This window comes from Hylobates moloch, unplaced genomic scaffold (assembly GCF_009828535.3).
Source record: "Hylobates moloch isolate HMO894 unplaced genomic scaffold, HMol_V3 SCAFFOLD_15, whole genome shotgun sequence".
Classification (NCBI taxonomy): domain Eukaryota; kingdom Metazoa; phylum Chordata; class Mammalia; order Primates; family Hylobatidae; genus Hylobates; species Hylobates moloch.
Window position 1 is genome coordinate 96,341,342 of NW_026652290.1, and position 26,952 is coordinate 96,368,293.

The 26,952-nt window shown below is 48.5% G+C and overlaps 1 protein-coding gene and 1 long non-coding RNA gene across 6 annotated transcripts; one reads left to right on the forward strand and one right to left on the reverse strand.

Annotated features, from left to right (window-relative positions):
- The first annotated feature begins 150 nt into the window (after window positions 1-150).
- LOC116483098 (uncharacterized) lies at window positions 151-14,673 on the forward strand. 4 transcript variants are annotated; one of them, XR_009209907.1, is made up of 5 exons: window positions 792-815; window positions 8,373-8,529; window positions 10,370-10,532; window positions 12,269-12,433; window positions 14,251-14,673. It is a non-coding gene; the product is annotated as an uncharacterized LOC116483098 (long non-coding RNA). The 4 variants fall into 4 exon arrangements; XR_009209905.1 differs by lacking the exon at window positions 8,373-8,529 and having other exon boundaries at window positions 151-883; XR_009209906.1 differs by lacking the exon at window positions 8,373-8,529 and having other exon boundaries at window positions 151-871.
- ZNF57 (zinc finger protein 57) lies at window positions 8,538-25,999 on the reverse strand. Of its 2 annotated transcripts, XM_058428083.1 has the most exons (5): window positions 25,465-25,999; window positions 17,729-17,810; window positions 11,912-12,038; window positions 11,284-11,455; window positions 8,538-10,613 (listed from the first exon to the last, which is right to left on the reverse strand). In XM_058428083.1, exons 2-5 carry the CDS (start codon window positions 17,741-17,743, stop codon window positions 9,248-9,250), a joined length of 1,680 nt encoding a protein of 559 aa, XP_058284066.1. In that variant the 5' UTR covers window positions 17,744-17,810; window positions 25,465-25,999; the 3' UTR covers window positions 8,538-9,247. The 2 variants fall into 2 exon arrangements, with proteins under 2 accessions (XP_058284066.1, XP_032032703.1); XM_032176812.2 differs by lacking the exon at window positions 17,729-17,810.
- Between the last annotated feature and the right edge of the window lie 953 nt (window positions 26,000-26,952).

The following is a 26,952-nucleotide window of genomic DNA, read 5'->3' on the forward strand; positions in this document are numbered from 1 at the left end:
ACCATGTTGGCCAGGATGGTCTTGATCTCCTGACCTCGTGATCCGCCCGCCTCAGCCTCCCAAAGTGTTGGAATTAAAGGCGTGAGCCGCCACGCCCGGCCCTATTTTCTATTTTGGTTGTTTCAGACTAGGAATACAGAGACGCAGAAAACCACAGCTGTGCACTGAGACCACTGACACTTGGGAGTCACCACACTCCAGGCACAGGGACTGCCACGAACAAGCGAGTCCTCCCCTCCCAGACACGCAGGAGTAGCCCCCAAGGCTGACAAAAATCACAACATTTGTTCCGGGGACAAAAGGATGGACACATCCAGAGACACGGACACACCCACAAATCATCGCCCCCACTCTTCAGCCTCACAGAGCCCCCCTGGTCCCTCCAGAATCTCTGTCATCAGTCACCCCCATACACAGAGCATCGTCCATCGTGGGTGGGGGCCCCGCCACACAGATGCCACTCCCCAGACCCAGAAGATGACCGCAAGCTGCTGCAACGCAGGGCAGGGGTTCAGGGTGTCCGTAATCTCCCGCCTCGCCCTGTCTGAGTCCCCTTTTCTGTCGCCTGGAAAAACCACAGCAGCCGCCCTCGCAGAAGTACGGAACTTCGCCCGTGCCACAGCGGCTTCCGTAATCCCAGGGGGTCCCACGGCACGAGGCTTAAGTGGCAGGGCGCGCTGCATGCCGGGAGGAGCTCGATGGGCGGGGCTTTGAGCGTCTGCGCAGCCTCCGTTTGAGGTCGCCGTTTCCCACAAGCCCCCGGGGCAGGGACCTCGCCGGCGCAGTTGTCTGGCCAGGAGTGCGCGGGTGCTGCGGTGAGATTCGGGGACTGGTCTGGCTGGTCCTTGTGCAGCCACTGCCTCCGGCCTCGGTGATTGCGAAAGTGAGGGGCAGTGGGTGCAGGTGTGAGGGACCGAGGGGCAGTGGGTGCGGGTGCGCCTGCGGGTGTGAGGGATCGAGGGACGGTGGGTGTGGGTGGGCCTGCTGGTGAGGGTGGGTGTGGGTGCGCCTGTGGGTGTGGGGGACCGAGGGGCAGTGCATTTGGGTACAGCTGCTGGTGTGGGGGGCCGAGGGTGGGTATGGGTGCGCCTGCAGATGTCGGGGGAACCTAGGGTGGGTGTGGGTGCTTCTGCGCTGGCCGTGGTGGGGCGCCTTTGAGGTTGGTGGTTGCGGTTGTCCTGGGGAGCCGAGGTGGCTACTCGGTTGTGGGGTGGCTGTGGCCGTGGTCGGCGGGTGTCCGTGGAACATGGACCCAGCCACTCTTTTTCCAGCGCTTTCTCCCCGCAGCGGCAACTGTGCTTCCGAGAGGGTGCAGGTGCAGGTCTTTAATGAGGCTTGTGGGGAAGGAGTCGTGGAACTGGGTTGTTATGGGAGCTGGAGAGTCGAAACTGGCCTGAAGCCAAGTCCTCGGCTGATGCCTGAGGATTAGGACCCCCCACTAGGTAGGGTCCCTTTTGGGAGAACTGGAGTGCGCCTTTAGGTTTCAAAACCGCAGCATCTCCAAAGATCTGACCCTGGGGACCTGAATAAACTCAACTCTCACAGAAGCGTTCTTGGCAGGTGCGGCCCGAAAGGGCATTTCCTAACATCAGTACAGGCAAGTTTGGGGCATGAACCCTCCTTCCTCAGACCTTCAGTGCTTCCTAAGTATCCAAAGGTGGTAAAAGAAACGTTGCACGTTTTCTTTTCTTTCTTTCTTTCTTTAATTAATTAATTTATTTATTTATTGAGACGGAGTTTCGCTCTTGTTGTCCAGGCTGGAGTGCAGTGGCGCTATCTCGGCTCACCGCAACCTCTGCCTCCCAGGTTCAAGCGATTCTCCTGCCTCAGCCTCCCGAGTAGCTGGGATTACAGGCACCTGCCACCACGCCCGGCTAATTTTTTGTAGAGATGGGGGTTTCACCATGTTGGTCAGGCTGGTCTTGAACTCCTGGCCTCAGGTGATCCGCCCACCTCGGCCTCCCAAAGTGCTGGGATGACAGGCGTGATCCACTGCGCCCAACCACATTGCACGTTTTCAAAGTTCCGGAGGGTTTACATTTTCTCTTAGTAAGCGAAAGCGGTTTGTTGTTTTTTATTATTTTTAATATACATACAGTAAGACACTTTTAAGCATATTTCTATGAGTTTTCATAAATGCATATTTACACCACCAAAATAGAGAACATTCTATCACTCCCCAAATACTCTTGGGTTGCTCATTTGTACTCAACCTTTCACCCCTAACCACTGATCTGCTTTAGCTACCTGTATCTTTGCCTTTTCCAGAATGTCATGTTATGTGAAACATGTAGCCTTTTAAGCCCTGTTTGTAAAATTCGATGCCATATTTGTAAAATTAGCTAATTATACTTGTCATTTGTTGATTGATTGAGACGAGGGTCACATCCTGTCACCTAGGCTGGAGTGGGAGGGGCACAGTCATAGCTCACTGCTGCCTCAAACGTCTGGGCTTAAGTGATCCTCCCGCCTCAGCCTCCCCAGTAGCTGGGACTCCAGGCATGCATCACCATGCGTTGCTAATTAAAAAAAATTTTTTTAGTAGAGACAAGGTCTCCTTATGTTGCCCAGGCTGGCCTCAAACTCCTGAGCTCAAGCAATGCTCCCACTTTGGCCTCCCGAAGTGCTGGGTTTACAGGCGTGAGCCATGGCGCCCAGCCTATTATTGTCTTGTAGAGTTCTCAGTTTAAAAACTTTTGACGGGCCAGGCACAGTGGCTCACACCTGTAATCCCAGCATTTTTAGGAGGCCGAGGTGGGCGGATCACCTGAGGTCAGGAGTTGGAGACCAGCCTGACCAGTATGGAGAAACCCCGTCTCTACTAAAAATACAAAAAATTAGCCGGGCATGGTGGCACATGCCTGTAATCCCAGCTACTCGGGAGGCTGAGGCGGGAGAATCGCTTGAACCCAGGAGGCAGAGGTTGCCGTGAACTGAGATCGTGCCATTGCACTCCAGCCTGGGCAACAAGAACGAAGCTCTGTCTAAAAAAAAAAAAAAAAAAAAAAAAACTTTTGACAGAGCTAAGAGGTGGCAGATAACAGGCCTTCAAAACTGAGAGGTTAAATTACTATGTTTACATCAAGATATGTGAGTTAAGGTTAAGATTCTGTGTTCCTTGTGCTTAACTTTCTTCATTTGTATGATGGGAGGGAAGCTGGGAATAGGAGGTGCAATGAGATGATAAACCATATTAATCTCCGCAGTACTTAACTGGAGAAATTGACAGAATTTCATTTGCTTTCCTCATTAACAAAATGCAAAGCTATTGGCCAGGGATGGTGGCTCTCAACTTTAATCCCAGAGCTTTGGGAGGCTGAGGCGGGAGGATTACTTAAGTCCAGGAGTTCCAGACCAGCCTGGTCAACATAGTGAGACCTCATCTCTACAAAGAAACAATGCCCCCCCACCACACACACACAGAAAGCTATTACACTTTCTTCTCTTTCCTATGAGCCCATTTGGTGGAAGTGCAAACTTACGAAAATGGTATCTTTGAAAAGCAAAATGGGCTTTTTGGGCTTTGCAGATCATTAAAACACAAAGCTTCCATCCACTCTTATGAAAATGCATTTAAAATTTCCCAGTTTCAGGATGTCAAGTGTGCTGGGGGGCCTCAGGGCCACCCCCAGTGGTTCAGTGATAGGGGTACTGAAGGGAACTGGCATATAGTCAGCCTTACAGCCAAGATTTATTACAGTGCAAGGAAACAGAGCCAACTATTAGCAAAGGGATGAGGCACGTGGGGTGAAGTCGGGGAAACCAGCCATAAGCTTCCAAGGGTGCTCCCTGGTTGGCGGCATACAAGATGCCTTTACTGCTGGGGAAACTAATTGTAACAGCATGTGTGACTATTTACCAACCTGAGCAGCTCAATAGAGACTCTGCCAGGGTTTTTTATTGCCAGCTGGTTATGATGCACTCACTGCTTGGCAAATACCAGGATTCCAGATGCCTGGAATGAAAGGTGTTTTGCATAAACCATATTGCTTGTGCAATTTTGACACAGCTGTCCTTGTGAACAGGACTTTCAAGGGATAGGACGCAGGCCTGCTTTGCTAAGTTTTTTGCAGTGCAGCCTATTGGCCCCTGCTTTCCAGCGAAATAATTATCAGTAGGACCGTCACAGCATGGGGAGGGGGGAAGGAGCTTACAGGAATGATTCCAGCTATGCCCTTTAGGGGTTTCGGACTTAGTTAAAATAAAGGTCTGTTTTAGAAAGCCACCTGGCTTCCTCCTTAAACTTATGTATGAATCCTTTTTACCTAAATTACCAAGTGTGTGGTAGAGCAGAACTCTTGCCAGTAATTTGAAGCTTCCACAGCTCAGATGGTGTCACCATAGGTTCCACACCTGATTACAGTCCCACAGGACACACAAGGTACTGCCGGAAACTGAGTTTACAATTTTCAGGGCAACCTAAGCAAGACATCCATTAGTCAGCAGTGAAGGTTAACAGACACTCAGTGCGGACTCCCTCTGTAGGGAGAATTCTCAGTCCTGTCCAACGAAGTTAGTTGAGTCCCTGATTTCAGAGGGACTGCCTGAGACAGGCAGTTCCACATGGTTTGTCTGTGATGACAGATCATCACTTTCACCAGTGTGGCCCTCAGGGTGTTCTGCAGGGCAGGTAGAGCAGCTGGGCGGCTCCCTCACAGCGTGTCAGGGTGGTCTAGGCTCAGCAGTCAGTTTGCATTCAAAGAACTTACAGGGTCCGAGCACGTTGGCTCACGCCTGTAATCCTAGCACTTTGGGAAGCTGAGACAGGTGGATTACCTGAGGTCAGGAGGTTGAGACCAGTCTGACCAACATGGTGAAACCTCATCTCTACTGGAAATACAAAATTAGCCGAGGATGGTGGCGTGTGCCTATAATCCCAGCTACTTGGAAGGCCAAGGCAGGAGAATCGCTTGAACCCGGGAGGTGGAGGTTGCAGTGAGCCAAGATCACGCCATTGCACTCCAGCCTGGGCAACAAGAGTGAAACTCTGTCTCAAAAAATAAATAAAATAAAAAGAACTCATGGGAGTTTGGAAAGCAGCACAGAGGGTTTTCCTTCAGGAGGAAGGAAAAGGATGCAGGAAAGATTCTGAAAAATAAGATGAACACTGGCCTCTGCCCTCCCCCAGCCACCTCCTCAGATGCTTTTGGATATTTCCTCCTGTTACAAAATCACTGTGTCCCATTGGGCAATCATTTTACATTTCAAAAATCATCCCTTAATGTTATTCAGACCTTTCTTCTGGAAGGGTTGTATGGAATAGGAACAAAGTTTTTCCACAGAAAAACCTTTTAATACGATTCACTCAAAGACACAGGTTTAAAAATTGGTTGTGATAAAATCTGAAATTTTCAAAAAAATTTCAATATGGCTTTACATAACCTCCCATCCCTTTTGTCCTGATCATTTATCCAGTGAGCAGCTCAGAAAAGATCAGTCTGTTTCCAAGCGATAACTACCCTACTAAGTTGTGTGTACCAGGAGACGGTGAGGGAAGCAGGGTCAAACTGTCCATCCACTGTCACAAACTGCAGTGAATCCAGAAAGCCAAACACAAGCCGTCAGCAGTGACACATCCCCCAGGTGGGGGGTCAAGAGCCCAGTGTCAGGAATGGGTGGAGGTCACCGTGCCTGGGCTATGCCCTTGCCAAACTCCAGCTTTTGGCAGCAATCACGTTTGCCATGCAGTCATTCTCCGTATCAGATGAACCATCTACTATTTATGAAATTTCAAAAATTTCATGTTTTATGTCAATTTTTACATTCAGATGCAAGAGCCACATACTACAAAGACTTTTATGTTGTTGTTGTTGTTTTTTTTTGAGACAGAGTCTTGCTCTGTCACCCAGGCTGGAGTGCAGTGGTGCGATCTCAGCTCACTGCAACCTCCGCCTCCCGGGTTCAAGCAATTCTCCTGCCTCAGCCTCCTGAGAAACTGGGATTACAGGCATCCATCACTGCACCCAGCCAATTTTTGTATTTTTTAAGTAAAGATGGGGTTTCACCACGTTGGCCAGGCTGATCTCAAACTCCTTACCGGCGTCAGCCACCGGGCCTGGCCATGCAAAGGCTTTTTTTTTTTTTTTTTTTTTTTTTTTTTTTGAGACGGAGCTCTGTTGCCCAGGCTGGAGTGCAGTGGCGCCATCTCGGCTCACTGCAAGCTCCGCCTCCCAGGTTCACGCCATTCTCCTGCCTCAGTCTCTCCGAGTAGCTGGGACTACAGGCGCCCGCCACCACGCCCGGCTTTTTTTTTTTTTTTTTTTTTTTTTGTATTTTTAGTAGAGACGGGGTTTCACTGTGGTCTCGATCTCCTGAACTCGTGATCCGCCCACCTCGGCCTCCCAAAGTGCTGGGATTACAAGCGTGAGCCACCGCGCCCGGCCGCAGACCCCCCCTTTTAAAATAATTGCAATTGTGCCCCTAGTATTAATTTCAGCATTTGTGGCCTTAACAGCATAGCTGTCAGATGTCGGATGTCCTCCAGCATCCAGGTTGGAATGCAGGAGAGGCTGGGAGAGGGAGCTGCTGCAGCAGGAGTTAGGCTAACACTCCACTTACAGCTCGTGCAGGTAACATGCTCTGTGGTCCACATCGAATGGCAACCCTCTGATCAGTGACACCCGTGTTCAAACTCACGACCACATATCCCATGGCCTAAAAGTTTAAACCATTGCAAAGATGAAGCTGAAGCATACCCCCGTGTTTATTGTTACGGGGAGTCATTACTGTTAACTCCAAGAATGTACAACTGTGTATCTATTGCTCCCCACCATTTAAACACCTCTCAGTAGTTCTTTGGTTAAGATTGTTAGGTAGAAGTGCCGGGCGTGGTGGCTCACGCCTGTAATTCCAGCACTTTGGGAGGCGGAGGCAGGCGGATCATGAGGTCAGGAGATCGAGACCATCCTGGCTAACATGGTGAAACCCCATCTCTACTAAAAATACAAAAAATTAGCCAGGCGTGGTGGCGGGTGCCTATAGTGCCAGCTACTCAGGAAGCTGAGGCAGGAGAATGGCGTGAACCCAGAGGCGGAGCTTGCAGTGAGCCAAGATGACCCCACTGCACTCCAGCCTGTGTCACGGAGTGAGACTCCATCTCAAAAAAAAAAAATCAAAAATTTTAAGTATATGAAAAATTGACCTTTAAGAAGAGTGCATGAGCTGGTACATATCCGGTAAGACTAATAAGTAGTGCCTAAATTGACAAAATTACAAAGTTGATTTCATATCCCATAATTGCAATGGAATATTTATATCTTCAGAGGAAAAATATTTGTTAGTATACAATTTATCTGAACATGGTTGACAGAATCTAAGAAACAACTACAGAGGAATTTGACAAAAAGTATCTTGTTCTTAATAGCATATAATTAAACATAGTATTGAACATATACTGAAGGATTGCACTCAGCTCTGAGTAATAGTAAACTCCAGCAGTCTGCCTGGTATATGAGAGGTGATTATTCTCACACGGACTAAGTAGTCATTCAGTGATGCTGTACATGATCAAATGTGTCTGTGTGTGCTTTTTGGCCGGTGCATAGGCTGTCATGGTTGTGTCTGCACACAGAACCATAAGCAGTACTAAGAGAACAAAAGAACAAAATGTTTAGTATAAAAATAAGGTAAGACCTGGGCTGGGCACGGTGGCTCACGCCTGTAATCCCAGCACTTTGGGAGGCCAAGGCGGGTGGATCATGAGGTCTGGAGTTCAAGACCAGCCTGGCCAACATAGTGAAACCCCATCTCTACTGAAAATACAAAAGTTAGCCGGGCATGGTGGTGCATGCCTGTAGTCTCAGCTACTCAGGAGGCTGAGGCAGGAGAATCGCTTGAACCTGGGAGGCAGAGGTTGTGAGCCGAGATCACACCACTGCACTTCAGCCTGGGCAACAGCAAGACTCTGTCTCAAAAAAATAAATAAATAAAATAAAAATAAGGTAAGACCTAAAGGAGGGAGTCAGAGCTTCAGAGATGATCACCATGACAGGATCAGTGGCCTGGTGGACATGGCAGGTGTTGTAGCAATCCACACTAAATGTCTTCATGTTGGGAGAGCTCATGGAGATGTCTGGCTGAAAGTTAGGCAGCTGGTGTCTGTTGTAGAGATATTCTTCATTAAGGAATCAATACAATGATCCATAAGGCTGTGCATGGTACGCCTGTGTGCCACCTTTATGTCTCTGAGTCTGCTGGCTCTACAAAGCGGGTAATGACTTCTCTAGTCTTGACTGCCAAACCTCATGCAAAGTAGAAAATCAGCAGATTTTAACTTGGTGCCATAAAGGAAAGACATTGAGGGAAATGTCGTTCCCAGCCTTACACATATATCCGTAACAAAACCTTCTATAGATTTCATTCTTGTTTTATAGGTACCCATTCCTAATTCAAAGGCTGCTTTCTAACTCCCAGTGAGAAATGAGGAAAAACAAATTGCAAAAGATGATTAGAGACTATACTTTATAGAGAACTCTGCATATTTACAAGGTTTTGCAAAAAAAATTCGGGAAGGTACAATACATAAAATAGGTAAGTGATACCCACTATCTGTAGCAGTAGGCCAGTAAGAATAAGAAATACCAAAGTTTCATTGTTGTAATGATCCCATACAGAAAAATATAGAAACTATAAAAATTATGTCATGTTCGGCCGGGCATGGTGGCTCACGCCTGTAATCCCAGCACTTTGGGAGGCCGAGGTGGGCGGATCACGAGGTCAGGAGATCAAGACCATCCTGGCTAACACAGTGAAACCCCATCTCTACTAAAAATACAAAAAATTAGCCAGGCGTGGTGGCCGGTGCCTGTAGTCCCAGCTACTTGGGAGGCTGAGGCAGGAGAATGGCGTGAACTCGGGAGGTGGAGCTTGCAGTGAGCTGAGATCGTGCCACTGCACTCCAGCCTGGGTGACAGAGCAAGACTCTGTCTCAAAAAAAAAAAAAAAAATTATGTCATGTTCAAAGTACACTTCAAATCACCATGTGTCTAATACGGTTCATAGTGAAAATATTTAAGAGATAAAACACTTAACTATTAAAACTTAGGTACTATAGCTGAAAGAGGACTTTAAATAAACATTTATTTTTGAAATAGCAGGAGATTCACGACTAATGGGTCTGTTTTACAAATGAGGTATTGACAAAGACAATATCAGACTTGTAAGACTTCTCTCCTGGTGTGAATTTTCTGGAGCATTATATATGAATTAATGTGAGGTTCCCCCTGTTACTGAGTTATAGAACTTCTCTTTAGTGTGTGCTCTCACTGGTTTTAGAAAGAATGACTTGGCAACTGAAGGCTTTTGAGTGTGACTGACATTCGTGGGATTTCTGTCCTGTGTGCATCCTCAGATGGTTGCGGAAGGAGGAGGGCCACTTGAAGGACATCCCACATTGTTTACATTTGTGAGGTTTCTCTCCAGTGTGCATCCTCACATGATTATGTAAGGTTGAGGACCAAGTGAAGGTTTTCCCACATTGTTTACACTCATAAGGCTTCTCTCCAGTGTGCATCCTCAAATGACCTTGGAATGCTCTGGAAGAGGTAAAGGCCTTCCCACAGTGTTCACATTTATAGAGCTGCTCTTGCGTGTGAATTCTCACATGTTCTCTAAACGTTGAGGGCCAAGTGAAGGTTTTTCCACATTGTTTACACTCATAAGGCTTCTCTCCAGTGTGCGTCCTCAAATGACCTTGGAATGATCTAGAAGAGGTAAAAGCTTTCCCACATTGTTCACATTTATAGAGCTGCTCTTGCGTGTGAATTCTCACGTGTTCTCTAAATGTTGAGGACCAAGTGAAGGCTTTTCCACATTGTTTACACTCATAAGGTTTCTCTCCAGTGTGCGTCCTCAAATGACCTTGGAATGATCTGGAAGAGGTAAAAGCCTTCCCACAGTTTTCACATTTATAGAGTTTCTCCCCAGTGTGGATCCTCATGTGGACTCGCAAGGTTTCAGACCAACTGAATGTTTTCCCACACTGCTTGCATTCATAGGGCTTCTCTCCCGTGTGCGTCTTCTCATGTCTTTGAAAAGCCTGGGGGTAAGTGAAGGCTTTCCCACAGTGTTGACATTTATAGGGCTTCTCTCCAGTGTGTGTTGTCATGTGTCTTTGCAATGTCGAGGGATAAATGAAGGCTCTCCCACATTCCTGACATTTATATGGCCTGTCTTTTGTGTGAGTTCTCACATGTCTAGTGAAGCTTGCGAACCCATTAAACGCCATCCGACACTGCTCGCATTTATAGGTTTTCTCTGCTGTGTGAGTCTTGACGTGGTGAGAGAGGGAAAGGGGATGTTGGAAAGTTTGCCCGCATGCTTGACACTTATACGGCTTCTCCTCACTGTTGGTTCTTCCATGACTGTGTAGGTGTGAGGGACAAATGCAGGCCTGCTTACATTCCTCACACGGAGGCGCTGTTCGTCCACAGTGAGCCTTGACGTGCCTTTTCAGAGAAGAAAGATGCGTGAAGACTGTCCCACACTTGGTGCATTCATATGGTTTTTCTCCATCAGAAATTTCCTTGTACAGGGTAAGATTTGGCATTTGATGGATGGCTTCTCCATATTGATTACCTTCATTATTTTTACAGAATCTGTCCACCATATGATTTCTGTTAAAAATGAGAAACATTTTTATTTATGGTATGTTTAGTAATGATTTGTTGATATGTATTAACAAGTATTAGAAATACATTTCTAACTACATTGCAGTATACATGAAGTTTTTCTATTCTGAATTGTTTGAAGAGACATATTTATTAATGCAGTATTTATTATATATGGGGTTTTCCTGTAATTTCTTTTTATTTATTTATTTCTTTGAGACGGAGTCTCACTCTGTCGCCCAGGCTGGAGTGCAGTGGCGCAATCTCAGCTCACTGCAAGCTCTGCCTCCCAGGTTCACACTATTCTCCCGCCTCCGCCTCACAAGTAGCTGGGACCACAGGTGCCTGCCACCACGCTCGGCTAATTTTTTTTGGTATTTTTAGTAGAGACGGGGTTTCACCATGTTAGCCAGGATGGTCTTGCTTTCCTGACCTCATGATCTTCCTGCCTCAGCCTCCCAAAGTGCTGGGATTACAGGCGTGAGCCACTGCGCCTGGCCCCCTGTAATTATTTCTAACAATTATGTTTCAAATTCTCAATGTTTAAGTCAAATACAAATTTTTTTTGTTGTTAAAATTCTGAGAAATAAATTTGGAGCAATGCTTATATTTGGAGCAATATTTACATATATATTTAATTGCATACAAGGATTTTTCTCTTGTGAGTGTAACTCACGTCAGATTTTTGTGGTGGTCTTCAGTGCCATAGCCTTCACAATTTTTTTCTGAAGTGTAGGCACAGGAATTATTTCCTGTGAAGGTTGGTATTGTCTGTTCCTTAGATTTTTCTTGCCCATACATATCCTGCTGAGAAACTGACCCATTGGCTTTAAATTGAGTCTCATCATCTGAAACAAAAAAGGAAACAAATCTCATAAGGAATAAGACACTTATTAAGCAAAGGAAGACACTGAGGAGTTTAGCATTTTGAGGACTTCATCAATAACAGACATAAGGGGTCAAAATGTTAGGTATTTCACAAACACAATAAGTCACAGGTATCTGTGAACCACAGATACAAGGAACACAGAGATCAAGGAACCACTCTGTGATCCTAAATGACCAATGAAATCTATACCCGTACTAATGACACTAAAGGAACTTCAGGTCTTTTAAACCGAGAGAGAAATAACATCTGTTTCACACACGTTTCACTGTCAGGGAATAATGATTAGATTCTAGGTCCACGGTGGCTGTGAACATGTCTGTCTTAGTCCTTTCCCACATTTCAAATCTTGCAACAGAACTGATGAGAAAGAAATGAGTTCATTAAAAACCAAGTGAAGGAATGATGTCATCTTTACCTACTGAGGCCAGGTTCCGGAAGGTCTCCAGCATCACATCTCTGTAGAGGTTCCTCTGAGCAGAATCCAGCAAAGCCCACTCCTCCAGGGTGAAGTCCACAGCCACATCCTCAAAGACCACTGAGTCCTAAGACAAACCACATAGGTGTGCAAGAGGATTGGTGACACTGAAAGTACTGGGGAACTGGACTCAATTCATAAATTCAAACAAGATTTTGTGGTGTCCCAACACCTCCTCTATGATGTGAATGTTAGATCTTCTACTTAATCACTTCCTAATAAACTTCATAGCACCACTAACAGTCTGAGCTTACCGCTACCTTTTTACTGTGGCTGCTTATTTTCCTCTACCAGCAGGGTCTAGAGAGAGATGCTGTGAAGATGAAGTAACGTTTCCATTTGAAATGCCGCATAACGCAGCAGGCCTCAGTTGTCCAAACGATGCACATTTCATTAGGTCTTTCGGACAAGCCTTCGATCGGCTACTGGAGAAAACCGAAAGTCCTTGGAATCCACTGCCTGGTAAGGGGATCTTTGTACAGACAGGCCTGAGGCCAGCCAGAGAGTTTCTAACCATGTGACTTAAGAATTCCTGTTTTTGAGGCCGGGCGCAGTGGCTCACGCTTGTAATCCCAGCACTTTGGGAGGCCGAGGTGGGCGGATCCCGAGGTCAGGAGATGGAGACCACAGTGAAACCCCGTCTCTACTAAAAATATAAAAAAATTAGCCGGGTGTGGTGGCGGGCGCCTGTAGTCCCAGCTACTTGGAGAGGCTGAGGCAGGAGAATGGCGTGAACCCGGGAGGCGGAGCTTGGAGTGAGCCGAGACTGCGCCACTGCACTCCAGCCTGGGCGACAGAGCCAGACTCCGTCTCAAAAAAAAAAAAAAAAAAAAAAAAGAATTCCTGTTTTTGTCAGCCTGGAGCCCTGGGCAACATTGTATCAGTTTTTTCCCCCTTTATTTTCTTAAATTATTTTAAAGGCAACTGTATAAATATGTTTGTAGCCGGGCGCGGTGGCTCACGCCTGTAATCCCAGCACTTTGGGAGGCCGAGGCGGGTGGATCACGAGGTCAGGAGATCGAGACCATCCTGGCTAACAGGTGAAACCCCATCTCTACTAAAAATACAGAAAAATTAGCCGGGCGTAGTGGCGGGCGCCTGTAGTCCCAGCTACTTGGGAGGCTGAGGCAGGAGAATGGCGTGAACCTGAGAGGTGGAGCTTGCAGTGAGCTGAGATTGCGCCACTGCACTCCAGCCTGGGTAACAGAGCAAGACTCCGTCTCAAAAAAAAAAAAAAAAAAAAAGAAAAGTTTGTAAAGTACTGTTGGATGTATAACACATAAGAATACTTACCTATTTGCTAGTAACAGTACAGAGGAGGTGGGTGGGAGGGAGCAAAGGCATATTTAAGCAAGGGACATGACTATAGATGGTAAAGTACTAATTACAATGCACTGTCTTAGCGTATAATATTGATGGATGTAGTATGTATTAATAATGCCATAAAAGTTGGGGGGGGGGGGCAGGAAGGAATAGAGCTACACAGATGCAGCATTTCTGTATCTCACTGGAATCAAGTCATTAATATAAACCTGAAGCTCATCTGATAAGCCTCACATTTATAATACAGTAACCCCTAAAGAAACCAACAAATAGTAAAAAGTTAAACAATTGAAAGGTTTCATTAGAAAATACTTAATGAAAATGAAATTAGTGGCCGGGCACGGTGGCTCATGCCTGTAATCCCAGCACTTTGGGAGGCCGAGGCGGGTGGATGTCCTGAGGTCGGGAGTTTGAGACCAGCCTGACCAACGTGGAGAAACCCCCGTCTCTGCTAAAAATACAAAAGTATCTGGGCGTGGTGGCACATGATTGTAATCCCAGCTACTCAGGAGGCTGAGGCAGGAGAATCACTTGAACCCAGCAGATGGAGGTTGTGGTGAGCCGAGATGGTACCACTGCTCTCCAGCCTGGGTGACAGAGCGAAACTCCATCTCAACAACAACAACAACAAAAAAGTAGTAAAGGAGTATAGCAACAAGAAAGACATAAAACCCACAGAAAACAAAAAGATGACAAACATAAGTATGTCCGCGTCAATAGTGACACTAACTGGGAATGAGTTACAGAACCCAATGAAGTGGCAGAGGTTGTCAGAATATGGATAACAAACATAATCCAACTATATACGCTGTATAAGGCACACGCTTTTGATCCAAAGATACAAACAGATTGAAAGTAAAGGATGGACTTCCTTCTCTCTCTCTCTCTCTCTCTCTCTCTCTCTCTCTCTCCCCCCCTCTCCTCTCCCTCCCTTCCTTCCTTCCTCTGTAGCCCAGGCTGCAGTACAGTCGGCTCGCTGCAGACTCCCTGCCTCCGATTCTGCTGCCTCGGCCTCCGGGCTGCCTGGGATTGTGGGCGCGCGCAACCACCCCTGCCTGGTTTTTGTCCTTTGGCTGGAGGCGCGGTTTCGCCATGTTGGCCAGGCTGGTCTCCAGCTCCTGACCTCGAGTGGTCTGCCCGCCTCGGCCTCCTGAGGTGCTGGGACTGCAGACGGAGTCGCACTCACTCGGTGCTCGGTGTTGCCTGGGCTGGAGTGCGGTGGAGTGGTCTTGGCTCGCTGCAGCCTCCGCCTCCCAGCCGCCCGCCTTGGCCTCCCAGGGTGCTGGGATTGCAGCCTCTGCCCGGCCGCCACCCCGTCTGGGAGGTGGGGAACGTCTCTACCTGGCCGCCCATCGTTTGGGATGTGAGGAGCGCCTCTGCCCGGCCGCCCCGTCTGGGAGGTGAGGAGTGCCTCTGCCCAGCCACCACCCTGTCTAGGAAGTGAGGAGCGTCTCGGCCTGGCCGCCCATCGTCTGGGATGTGAGGAGCGCCTCTGCCCGGCCGCCCCGTCTGGGAAGAAGTGAGGAGTGTCTCTGCCCAGCTGCCCATCGTCTGGGAAGTGAGAAGTGTCTCTGCCCAGCTGCCCATCGTCTGGGAAGTGAGGAGCGCCTCTGCCTGGCCGCCCCGTCTGGGATGTGGGGAGCGCCTCTACCCGGCCGCCCCGTCTGGGAGGTCTACCACAGAGGCCAGAAGCAATGTGGGGGCTGGACGTGGTGGCTCACGCCTGTGGTCCCAGCACTCCGGGAGGCCAAGGCGGGTTGATCACTTGAGGCTAGGAGTTCGAGACCAGCCTGGCCAACATGGCAAAACATATGAAAAATATAACAGACAGACGGACCAACCAACCCCGCAACAACAAAACAGGTCTACCCTGGAGTCATACTCTAATTTTTTCTATTTTCCTCCCTTTCTGATCCTTTATCCCACTTTCTTTTTCTTCCTCTTCCTTCTCCTTCTTTGTCAAACAGAGGATTGAGTTATTAACATTGATCCATACAAAGTCCCTCTCTCGTTTATTTTCTTTAATTCCCACCCCCATTTCTATTCCCCCGTCTTCCCATGTGCAACCTTCCTAATATGTTTGATATGCATCTTTTTGTTTGTATGTATTTTTAGAAAATGTTTTTGTGTGCAAAAAAAATTAATAAAAAATAAATAAAAAGTTGTTGAAAAAAAAAAAAGAAAAAGAAAGTAAAGGATGGGACTGGGTGCAGTGGCTCATGCCTGTAATCCCAGCAGTTTGGGAGGCCAAGGTGGGCAGATCACTGGAGGTCGGGAGTTTGAAACCAGCCTGACCAACATAGTGAAGTCTCTACTAAAAATACAAAAATTAGCCGGGCATGGTGGCCCGTGCCTGTAATCCCAGCTACTCAGGAGGCTGAGGCAGGAGAATCGCTTGACCCGGGAGGCGGAGGTTGCAGTGAGCCAAGATTGTGCTCTCCAGCCTGGGTGACAGAGCAAGACTCAAAAAAATAAATAAAAATAAAAGAAATGGATAATTAAAAGTTGGAACATAAATACCCTTTTTTTTCTTTTTTAGTTGAACACAGAATCATCAATTACCCCACTTTTTAATGATAGAACATCTAGGTGAAATACAAGGAAATAAAATAATTGAACACTGTAAGTCATTTAGACATAACAGACATCTGCAGAACATTCAACCCAACAATAGCAAAACATACATTCTTTTCAAGTGCAGGAAGAACGTTCTGTAAAAGAGACCCTTTGCTAGGCCATAGAAGAAACCTCAACACATTTTAAACAATAGAAATACAAAATATTGGCTGGGCTCAGTGACTCACACCTGTAATCCCAGCATTTTGGGAGACCAAGGCAGATGATGGATCGCTGGAGCTCAGGTGTTCGAGACCAGCCTGGGCAACATAGACCCGGTCTCTACTAAAAATGCAAAAATTTGCTGGGTATGGTGGCACACACATGTAGTCCCAGCTACTTGGGAGGGTGAGGCACGGGAATTGCTTGAACCCAGGAGACAGAAGTTGCAGTGAGCTCTGATCACACCACTGACAGAGTGAGAATCAGTTTCCCCCCCCCCCAAAAAAAAAAACAACCAGAAATAAGTATGTTCTCTGACCACAATGGAAGGAGAAATGAAATTGGAAACGAATACAGAAAATTTTGCAAATTCACTAATATGTGGATATTAACACACTCCTCCATAACTAACGCATCAAAGAGAAATCAAAAGGGAAGTCCTTTGAGATGGATGGAAAATAAAGACATTATATACCAAAACTTATATAAAGGAAATTAATAGCTATAAATACCTGTCCTAAAGAGTGCAAATCAACAACCTAATCTGGTCCATCTCAAGACAATAGAATAAAACTAAACCTAAGCAATTAGGAGTAAGGAAATAATATTACAGGCAAATTAATGGAATAGAGAACAGTAAAACAATAGAGAATAATCAACCAAAGCTAGTTGTTTGAAAAGATCAAACAAAACTGATTTAGTGGCCGGGCACAGTGGCTCACACCTGTAGGAGGCTGAGGTGGGTGGATCACAAGGTCAGCAGTTTGAGACCAGCCTGGCCAATATGGTGAAACCCCATCTCTACTAAAAATACAAAAATTAGCCGGGCATGGTGGCAGATGCCTGTAATCCCAGCTACTCAGGAGGCTGAGGAAGGACCATCACTTGAACCCGGGAGGCAGAGGTTGCGGTGAGCCGAGGTCGCACCATTGCACTCCAGCCTGGGCAACAGAGCAACACTCAGTCTCAACAACAACAACAACAAAAAAGTGGGGAAAGGATGTAAACAGACATTTCTCCAATAAAAATAAACATTGTCAGTAATTAGTCATCAAGGAAATGCAAATAAAAACAAAAAGGAGATACCACTTCTCACCCATTAGGATGGGTAAAATGAAAAACTAAAAAGGAAAATAAGTTTTGGCAAGGATGTGGAGAAACAGGAATCTTCACACATTGCTGGTGGGAATGTAAAATGGTACAACCAATTAAGAAAACAGTGTGGCAGTTCCTTTTAAATGACTTCTAGTTTTTGGTCCAGCATGTAAGGAGCTTGGAAGTTATTACTCCATTGTAACAATTAAAAAGCTGAACAAACTGAAACCTCAACAAGCTCTTCTTCAGTCTTTCAGAGAACTGATGTCACAAGGCAGGCTCTGCCCCCTCAAACTGAAGAGAGAGGTGGATACAGAGAATCACAACTTACCAGAACACGCAACCATGAGCAGAGAAGCCTCTGTGGGAACCGTTACTTAGATGGGAAACCCTGAGCTGTAACTGATGAATTCCTGGGGGTACAGCGGGCCCAAGTCTGAGTTAGGAATCTCAGGGGGCCCGGTCTTGTAGAGGAGAAAAATAATGATTTTGAAATAGGCCAGATATTTCTGCTCTTTCTCAACGGGCCCTTCCCTGAAAACTATTTGATCAGAGCCTCACCTGCTGGAGTTTCATCAGAGTCTAAGTGACCTGTGGAAAGAGACGTATCCCTCATCAGCTTCCTCTATTCATCTTGTCCCACCTAAGTGAGAGGAGAAGGAAGAACTGAGAAGCACTTGTGAAGTTCAGTGTCGCGGGGCACAGGCACACGAAAAGACAGACCTCATCAAAGGATCAGGGAATCCTTGCCCTCTACCCACACCTCACCACTGCCTTACTAAAGGTCTATTTACTTCAGTGCTTTTCACCCAGTACATTGCAGCTGGCTTTCCAGAAAGAAATGACAAGGCATACCAAAAGGCAAAAGACACACCTTGAAGAGATAAGGCAGAACCCCTCAGATACGGCAGGGACGCTGGAAGTATCAGACTGGGAATTTAAAACAAGTATGATTAACAGGTGAAGTGCTCTAATGGAAAAAGTAGACAACATGCAAAAACAGGCAATACAGGCCGAGAAGTGGGAATCCTAAGAATGAAAAAGCCCTGGGAGAGATTTGAAAAGCACTGTAACAGAAATGGAGAACGACTTCAACGGACACATGAGTCGACTTGGTGTGGCTGAGGAAAGACTCTGGGCCTGAAGATAGGTAATGAAAACTTCTAGGTTGGGCGCGGTGGCTCATGCCTGGAATCCCAGCACTTTGGGAGGCCGAGGCGGGTGGATCATGAGGTCAGGAGATCGAGATCTTCCTAGCTATCTCTACTGAAAATGCAAAAAATTAGCTGGGCGTGGTGACAGGTGCCTGTAGTCCCAGCTACTGGGGAGGTGGAACTTGCACACTACTGCACTCCAGCCTGGGCGACAGAGCGAGACTCCGTCTCAAAAGAAAAAAAAAAAAACCGAAACAAAAAACAAACAAAAAAACAAATGTACACGTTAAATGGCTGTACGTTATATATGTCAGTAAAGCTGGTTTTTAAAAAACATAAAGAATGTGAAGTTCACTGTCTTCCTCAAAAACATGATACACAAAATGAAGATGCCCATGACCTCACCTCCAGTCAACGTTATACTAGTTCCAGCACCACCAGAAAATTATAAAACATAAACTTGTCTTTATGCAAATTTCTAAGAATTATGCACATAAAACCCCAACAGAACAAAGAGATAATCCTAGAAAAAGATTTTTACAAAGATTCCAAGAAATTGCTTATGTTTCTACTTCATAATAGTTGGAAAATTCATTTTTAAAAGCTGATACATACTATGGGAAGATCCAAAGTTAAATAAGTACTTAAGGCTAGTCAAGGGTTCCAATGGAGAAACAAATCTTGATCGGGGCCCTGTGAGGTGGTGCACGTCCGTAATCCCAGCATTTTGGGAGGCCGAGGCAGGAAGACTGCTTGAGGCCAGGAATTTGAGACCACCCTGGGCGACATAAGGAGACACAGTCTACAGTGTTTTTTGTTTTTTATTTTTAAAATTGGCCAGGCATGATGGCCTGTGCCTGCAGTCCTAGCTACTAGGGAGGCTGATGCAGCAGGATCACTTGAGCCCAGGAGGTTTAGTGAGCTGTGATCACACCACTGTACTCCAGCCTGGGCAACACAGTGAGATCCTCTCTTAATGAGACTTTTTAGGACTTAAAACTACTTTCCAAACCTAACAGAGAAAAAAAGTCTAAAAATAGCCAAAACTTTCTGCAGAACAGGGTGAAGGCTTACCTACCACACGGCAAGGATTTGAGAGCTGTCAATCTCGCCAGTACGGTATTAGCAGAAGGATGGACAAACGAAGCAATGGAAAAGAATGGATCTCTCTGTGACATAACGATAATGAAAACCCTACTGAAGTGTAGGATGGGGGGAAATAATTCCTATGACATTATGAAGTGGAAGAGGATAGCTGGCCTTGGGGATGAGAGGGTTTTAGATTTTAGAGATTTAATTTGCGCTTTCGGAAGAGCCAGGTGTGGGGACAGGCTCGTGGGCGTGCTACAGAATTTTCCAGGTGGGGTGAGCTGCTGCACCCCATTAGACTCAAGTCCCCACCACTTTGTTCATATTTCTGGTCGTCATTTGAAGCAGCAGCCCAGGGAGGAAGCATCCCTCATTTATCAACACCCATGGCCAGAGCAAGCCTAACACTTTTTAGGTCTGTCTGGGCTTTGGAGAGAACGTATTCCTCACTTACAGGTTTTACTCTGACCCATCTGTGCGATCACAAACCCGCCTAGTTGTGGGACAACAAGAGGTTCTAGATTCTGTGCAAAATGCAATGGCGACAGGATTCCACTGTGCCCCCAGCCTGGACTCCTTCTCTGGAGAGGCTTTCAAAGCCTCCGCTCCAGCCTCAGGGAATCTCAGACCAGTCCCGGTGGCGGTGAATTGGCCATGGGGATCTGGTGCAGGACACTGTCCTCCCATGTGGCCTCCACAGCCCACTAGAGATGGAGGCTCCCACAGGCCCTGTGCCTCTCTGCCCGGAGCTGCCCTGATGCCGCTGATGGTGAGACTCACGGGTCCACAGAACCTCCTTCCTGAAACGGAAATGACACTTACGGCACCGAGGCAAACCTGGGCCCTCTGGCCCATCCCCCGAGGACAGTCTAGTGCACACACAACACGGATGTCCAAATCATTCTAACCACACACAGCGGACAGTGACTGTCTGGAAGCTTCACAGGCAGGACGACGCTCCCTGGTAGCCACGCAGCAGATGACTGTGTGGCTTTGGACTGTTTACTGGCCAGCCAGGGAGGGGCGGTTTCGACAAAGGGACTTCTTGTTGCCTATGGGTAGACCAGCACGGCTGCACACTCAACTCCACAATGACAAAACAATAATCAACATTGCTAAAATACTTGATCTGAGCCCCACTGGCATATTTTTCTCGCCCTGTCTTCAGTGTTCCAAAGCTCCTTCAGGGCCTGCTTGTCCTTAATAAGATACACTGCTTGGGTGTTAGCCTTTTAAAATTCACACTCAGGGTGGGGCACGATGGCTGGTGCCTTTCCGCCCAGCACTTTGGGAGGCTGAGGCGGGAGGATCGCTTGAGCCCAGGAGTTTGAGACCAGCCTGGGCAACACAGCAAGACCCCAGCTCTATAAAAAATTTTTGTTTAATTAGCTGGGTGTGGTGGCATGAATCTGCAGTCCCAGCTACTCAGGAGGCTGAGGCCGAAGATCACTTGAGCGCAGGAGTTTGAGGCTGCAGTGAGCCATGATTGCATCACTGCACTCCAGCCTGGGCAACAGAGGGAGTTTATATCTAATGAAGGATATAAAATAATCATCATGGAACAATTATAAAACACTACTGAGGCCGGGGGCAGTGGCTCACGCCTGTAATCCCAGCACTTTGGGAGGCCGAGGGGGGCGGATCACGAGGTCAGGAGATCAAGACCATCCTGGCTAACACAGTGAAATCCCGCCTCTACTAAAAATTTAAAAATTAACTGGGCATGGTGGCACGTGCCTGTAATCTCAGCTACTCCGGAGACTGAGGCAGAAGAATCGCTTGAACTCAGGAGACGGAGGATACAGCGAGCCAAGATCGCGCCGCTGCACTCCAACCGGAGCAACAGAGCAAGACTCCATCTCAAAAGAAGAACAAATAGTAATTAGAGGATGGTATCGGCAGGATGGACAAATAGACCAACAGAAGAGGATGGGAAGCTGTGTTTATGGTGCATGAATATATGACAGACCAAGCGTTGCGACAATGCTGGAAACGAGGGGCAGTTTAACACCTGCGCAAGGAGAGATGCTATCTATGGGAGAATAAGGAATGTCCACATCAACTGCAAGTTCAATCATCGGCATCATGCACATCTCACTGTGAATGACAAAAGCAGAACCCATTCAGAAGTTAGTTCTTACAACGTCCAGGCATGGCAAGTGCTCACATATGCCCACACACAGACGTTAGTAAGCTACAGGGAAGGCCAGGTGCAGTGTGGCTCACACCTGTAATCCCAGCACTTTGGGAGGCTGAGGCAGGTAGATCACTTGAGGCCACGAGTTTGAGACCAATCTGGCCAACATTATGAAACTCTGTGTCTACTAAAAATATAAAAATTAGCCAGGCTTGGTGGCACATGCCTGTAACCACAGCTATTCGGGAGGCTGAGGTAGGAGAATCGCTTGAATCCAGGAGGCGGAGGTTGCCGTGAGCCGAGATGGTGCCACTGCACTCCAGCCTGGGCGACAGAGCAAAACTCTGTCTCAAAACAAACAAACAAACAAAAAACTTTGGCTGGGTGTGGTGGTGCACACCTGTGGTCTCAGCTACTTGGAAAGCTGAGGTGAGAGGATTACTTAAAGCCAGGAGTTTGAGACTGCAGTGAGCCATGATCATACCACTGCACTCCAGCTTGGGCAACAGACCTTGTCTCTAAAAATAAGTACATAAAATAAATGAACACACTTGAATTAACCCAAGCCTGACAAACGCTGGAATGATTGAACTAACTGGGTCACCCACTGTCTCAGACACCCGCATGTGTGCAAAGGAAAGAAACCACAGAAAAGCCTTTCGAGCTGATATTCACAGTGCATTAATGGTAACAGTCACTTATTGAAATTTCAGGCGAGGTGCAATGGCCCATGCTTGTAATCCCAGCACTTTGGGAGGCCAAGGAGGGCAGATCGCTTGAGTCCAGGAGTTCAAGACTAGCCTGGGGCAACAGCAAGGCCCCCGTCTCTACAAAAAAATATAAAAATTAGCCAGGAATGGTGGCATGCATGCACCATTGGTGGTGAGCTACGCTCATGCCACTGCACTCCAGCATGGGCAAAGAGTAAGACCCTGCCTGAAAAAAAAAAAAAAATTCAAAGCAGGCAAAATTAAAACTCTGTATGGTGATAAATAATAAATGGTAAAGGTAGAGAGAATGAAAAAAAAATCAGGACAGTGGTTACCCTGGGGGCAGAACAGAGATGAGCGCTGGGAGCAGCACAAAGGTGTTGAAGAGAGGCTGAAGGCCTATTTATGCGGGCAGTAAGGCCACTGGTGTTTATATTAAAACTTAATCCAGGCCGGGCGCGGTGGCTCACGCCTGAAATCCCAGCACTTTGGGAGGCGGAGGAGGGTGGATCACTGAAGGTCAGGAGTTGAGACCAGCCTGGCCAACATGGTGAAACCCCGTCTCTACTAAAAATATAAAAATTAGCCGGTCGTAGGCCGGGCGCGGTGGCTCAAGCCTGTAATCCCAGCACTTTGGGAGGCCGAGGCGGGCGGATCACGAGGTCAGGAGATCGAGACCATCCTGGCTAACACGGTGAAACCCCGTCTCTACTAAAAATACAAAAAATTAGCCGGGCGTGGTGGCGGGCGCCTGTAATCCCAGCTACTCGGGAGGCTGAGGCAGGAGAATGGCGTGAACCCGGGAGGCGGAGCTTGCAGTGAGCTGAGATCGCGCCAGTGCACTCCAGCCTGGGGGACAGAGAAAGACTCCGTCTCAAAAAAAAAAAAAAAAAAAATTAGCCGGTCGTGGTGGCAGGTGCCTGTAATTCCAGCTACTTGGGAGGCCGAGGCAGGAGAATTGCTTGAACCCGGGAGGCGGAGGTTACAATGTGTGGAGATCATGCCACTGTACTCCAGCCTGAGAGACACAGCTGTCTCAAAAAAAAGAAAAAAAACACTTCATGCATAAACTAAACCAGCTGCTTAGAAACTGCTCCAAGACAACCACAGGTGCAACCTCAGAAAGGCTAAAACGCCCACAAGCACATCTCCAGGACAATCGTCTTTCCAATGCCCAGCAGCCTCAATCAGCATGAACAGTTCCCGCTGTGGCTGTTCTACGAGGCAGGAGGTCTGAGCAGGGGGAGGCTGCCTAGCCAGACCCCGCTGCACCCTCAGCGGCCTCCCGTGCAGGCTCAACTGTGGACTCAGCTGGAGTCACTGGTCTTGGGGCTCGCCTCCCTGCTCCAGGTGCTACACTTTAAATGCCACAAAGATCCTCATCCCCTAGAGTGAGAATGCAGCAGAATCACTGCTTCCACCCCGTGTGTAAGTAGGGGAAGGGAGTTCCAAGGCAGTCTTTATGACTCTACATGGCCAGAAACTGCTTTTCCTAGTTAGCAAACATGATGCATCAGTGAAGCAATACTCTTGGTGACAAACTGGAAATTAACCAGAATGGAACACGCCTCAGTTTTGCAGGTTTTTGCAGAATGTGCATTAATCTCACGTCTAGCTGAACTGAAATGGAACACGATCACGCGCTGTTGCAAACTCTGCACCTTGTATGGAAGAATAACTACTATTATTTTTTGTCTGATTGCTTGGCATTTGAAAAACTACTATTTTTATGAACATTTTAATCCATCTCTAGCTGTTATAAGATGTGGAACTGCGCACCCTTTCCCTACAATTCTGGTGGGAGAGAGAATATTCCTGAGAGACTTCCTTAGGCCATTCTTAGCCTGTACCCCAGAATAAACAGGTGTTATCCTGACGGACCAGAAGGCAGAAAACAGACTTGAACATTTTCCTGTTGTCACTAAGGAGAAGAAAAAAGGCAAACAGGAGACAGAATATTTACTGAAACCAGCTGCCCGAATAAAGATTTCAGGGCATTAGTGACACCCTGCAACAAAACCCCCCAGGGCAGGTCACTCCCACCGCCGAGGTCATCCCCCAAACTGCCTCCGACCCCCGGACCGTCCCTTGCTGTCCCAAGCTGTCCCCTGTAGGGTGCTCTGAGCTGGCCGCACCATGGTCAAGCCCCCCGCCCTTGTGATAATGTACTCTGTGATATTCCCCCGCCCTTGTGAATGTCCTTTCTAGGATACGTCCTCCTCGCCCTTGTGAATGTACCCCGCCCTTGTGACAATACACGCTGGCGCCCTTGTGAAGGTACTCTGTAATATTCCTCCCAGCCCTTGTGACAATATATCCCCCACGCCCTTGTGAGTGTACTTTGAAACATCGTCCCCGCCCTTGAGAATATACTTTGTAACACCCACCAACTGTCCTCAAAAAAACCGCTCCTAACTCCGATGCCTATCCCAAACCTGTAAGGACTAATGATTGCCGGGCGCAGTGGCTCACGCCTGTTCTCCCAGCACTTTGGGAGGCCGACGCGGGCGGATCACAAGGTCAGGAGATCGAGACCATCCTGGCCAACATGGTGAAAGCCTGTCTCTACTAAAAACACAAAAATTAGCTGGGCATGGTAGTGTGCCCCTGTAATCTCAGCTACTCGGGAAGCTGAGGCAGGAGAATCGCTTGAACCCGGGAGGTGGAGGTTGCAGTGAGCCGAGATCGCGCCATTGCACTCGAGCCTGGCGACAGAGCGGGACTCCGTCTCAAAAAAAAAAACAAAAACCAGTAATAATCCCATCACCCTTTGCTGACTCCTTTCTCGGACTCACTTGCACGCAAGTGGGTAAACAGCCTGTGGCTCAAACTAAGCCTGCTCAGGTGATCTCTTACACGGACACGCGAAACATCCCCAACCTGCTGACCGTCGCTTGCCGTCCCCCCGAAACTGGTCCCTGACCCCTGACCGCCCCTACCGTCCCCACAAACTACCTCCAGCCCCCCTCCTGCCCAGGCCTCCCCCTAAATTACCCCCCAGCTCCTGGCCGCCCCTTTCGTCCCCGCAAACTGCCCCCAGCCCTCCAGCCCGGCCGCTGTGATGGCGTCCCCGGGTCCCAGGCGCTAGTCCTGCGCCGCCCCGCGCGTCCCTCAGCCAAGCCCGGGCGCAGACTTCGGCGGACTCTGGTTCCAGCCGGTTCCCGTAGCTCCGAACGTCCCCCGGCTCGGCTCCTGCCCCGCACTCACCATGTCTCGCCTGCTCCTGGGGTCTCCAAGGCGAACTCCCCGTGGCCTCGCGGCCGGCGCAGATGAAAGTTACAGATACTCCCGGGCCGCTCGGGGTAGGCGGGGCACGCGCGGCAGGGAGGACTAAACGTCCCGCCCTCGGGGGGGCCTAGGAGCGCAGGAAGCGGCGCCCCTGATTGGACAATTTCTAAGTCCCCGCCCTTTCAACGCTCTGAGTGGGCAGCGTTTTGGACACGCCCCCTTCACCCCTGGGGCCTTCGATTGGACACTACTCCAAATCTGCAATCCGCTTCCTGGTGCCCGCCCCGTGCCTTGAACGGACAGTTATCCGGACCCGCCCCCGGAGCGCCTGATTGGAAGATAACTTCCGCGCCGCCCCGCCTCCTGTTGCCTGAGTGACCGGCGCGTAGCCAACGGCTAGTGGCTGACCCGCCAGCCGTGGACTCTCGCGTTTGCGCGAACTCGCTCTGGCCCGGGGCTTGCCCAGCCTCTCCCCGCAGCTCGGCCGCCCCTCCGGCGTCCTTCTCCCGAACGGGCACGAGAAGTCCAGACTCAGTTTCCCCACGGAGCAGCCCGAGTGCTGGGTGGAGGGGAGGGGCGAGCGGGCGGCCTGGGTCGCGTGGGGCTGAGCCCTTCGTGGGGCGGGGTCCTCAACCGTGACGTCACCGCGCTGCCCCGCGTGGGCGCGGACCCCCATGGAGGCCCGGCTCCGTGCTGGAGCACGTGCTGTCAGTGTCCTGATTTTTTTTTTTTTTTTTTAAGACGGAGTCTTGCTCTGTCGCCCAGGCTGGAGTGCAGTGGCGCAATCTCGGCTCACTGCAAGCTCCGCCTCCCGGGTTCACGCCATTCTCCGGCCTCAGCCTCTCCGAGTAGCTGGGACTACAGGCGCCGCCACCACGCCCGGCTAATTTTTTTGTATTTTTAGTAGAGACGGGGTTTCACCATGTTAGCCAGGATGGTCTCGATCTCTTGACCTCGTGATCGGCCCGCCTCGGCCTCCCAAAGTGCTGGGATTACAGGCGTGAGCCACCGTGCCCGACCAGTGTCCTGATTTTTTTACCCAAACGTTTCCCAGTCTCCTGTCCTTCCCACAGGCTCCTGCACTTTGGCTCGCCCCCCACATCCGAGCCTGCACTAAAATAAGGACCAAACCTCGAGTCACCTGATCCCGAAAATGGGCTGACCCCGGGGAGCCCCTATCCTGTGTGGCTTCGCTGGATTTGTTTTCGTTGGACATTGTGTTTTGTTTTATTTATGTATCTATTTTGAGGCGGAGTCTCGCACTGTCGCCCCGGCTGAGTGCAGTGGCCTGATCTCGGCTCACTGCAACCTCCGCCTCCCGGGTGAAAGCAATTCTCCTGCCTCAGCCTCCCCAGTAGCTGAGATTACAGGCGCCCGCCACCACGTCCGGCTAATTATTGTATTTTTAGTAGAGACGGGGGTTTCACTATGTTGGCCAAGCTGGTCTCGAACTCCTGACCTCGTGAT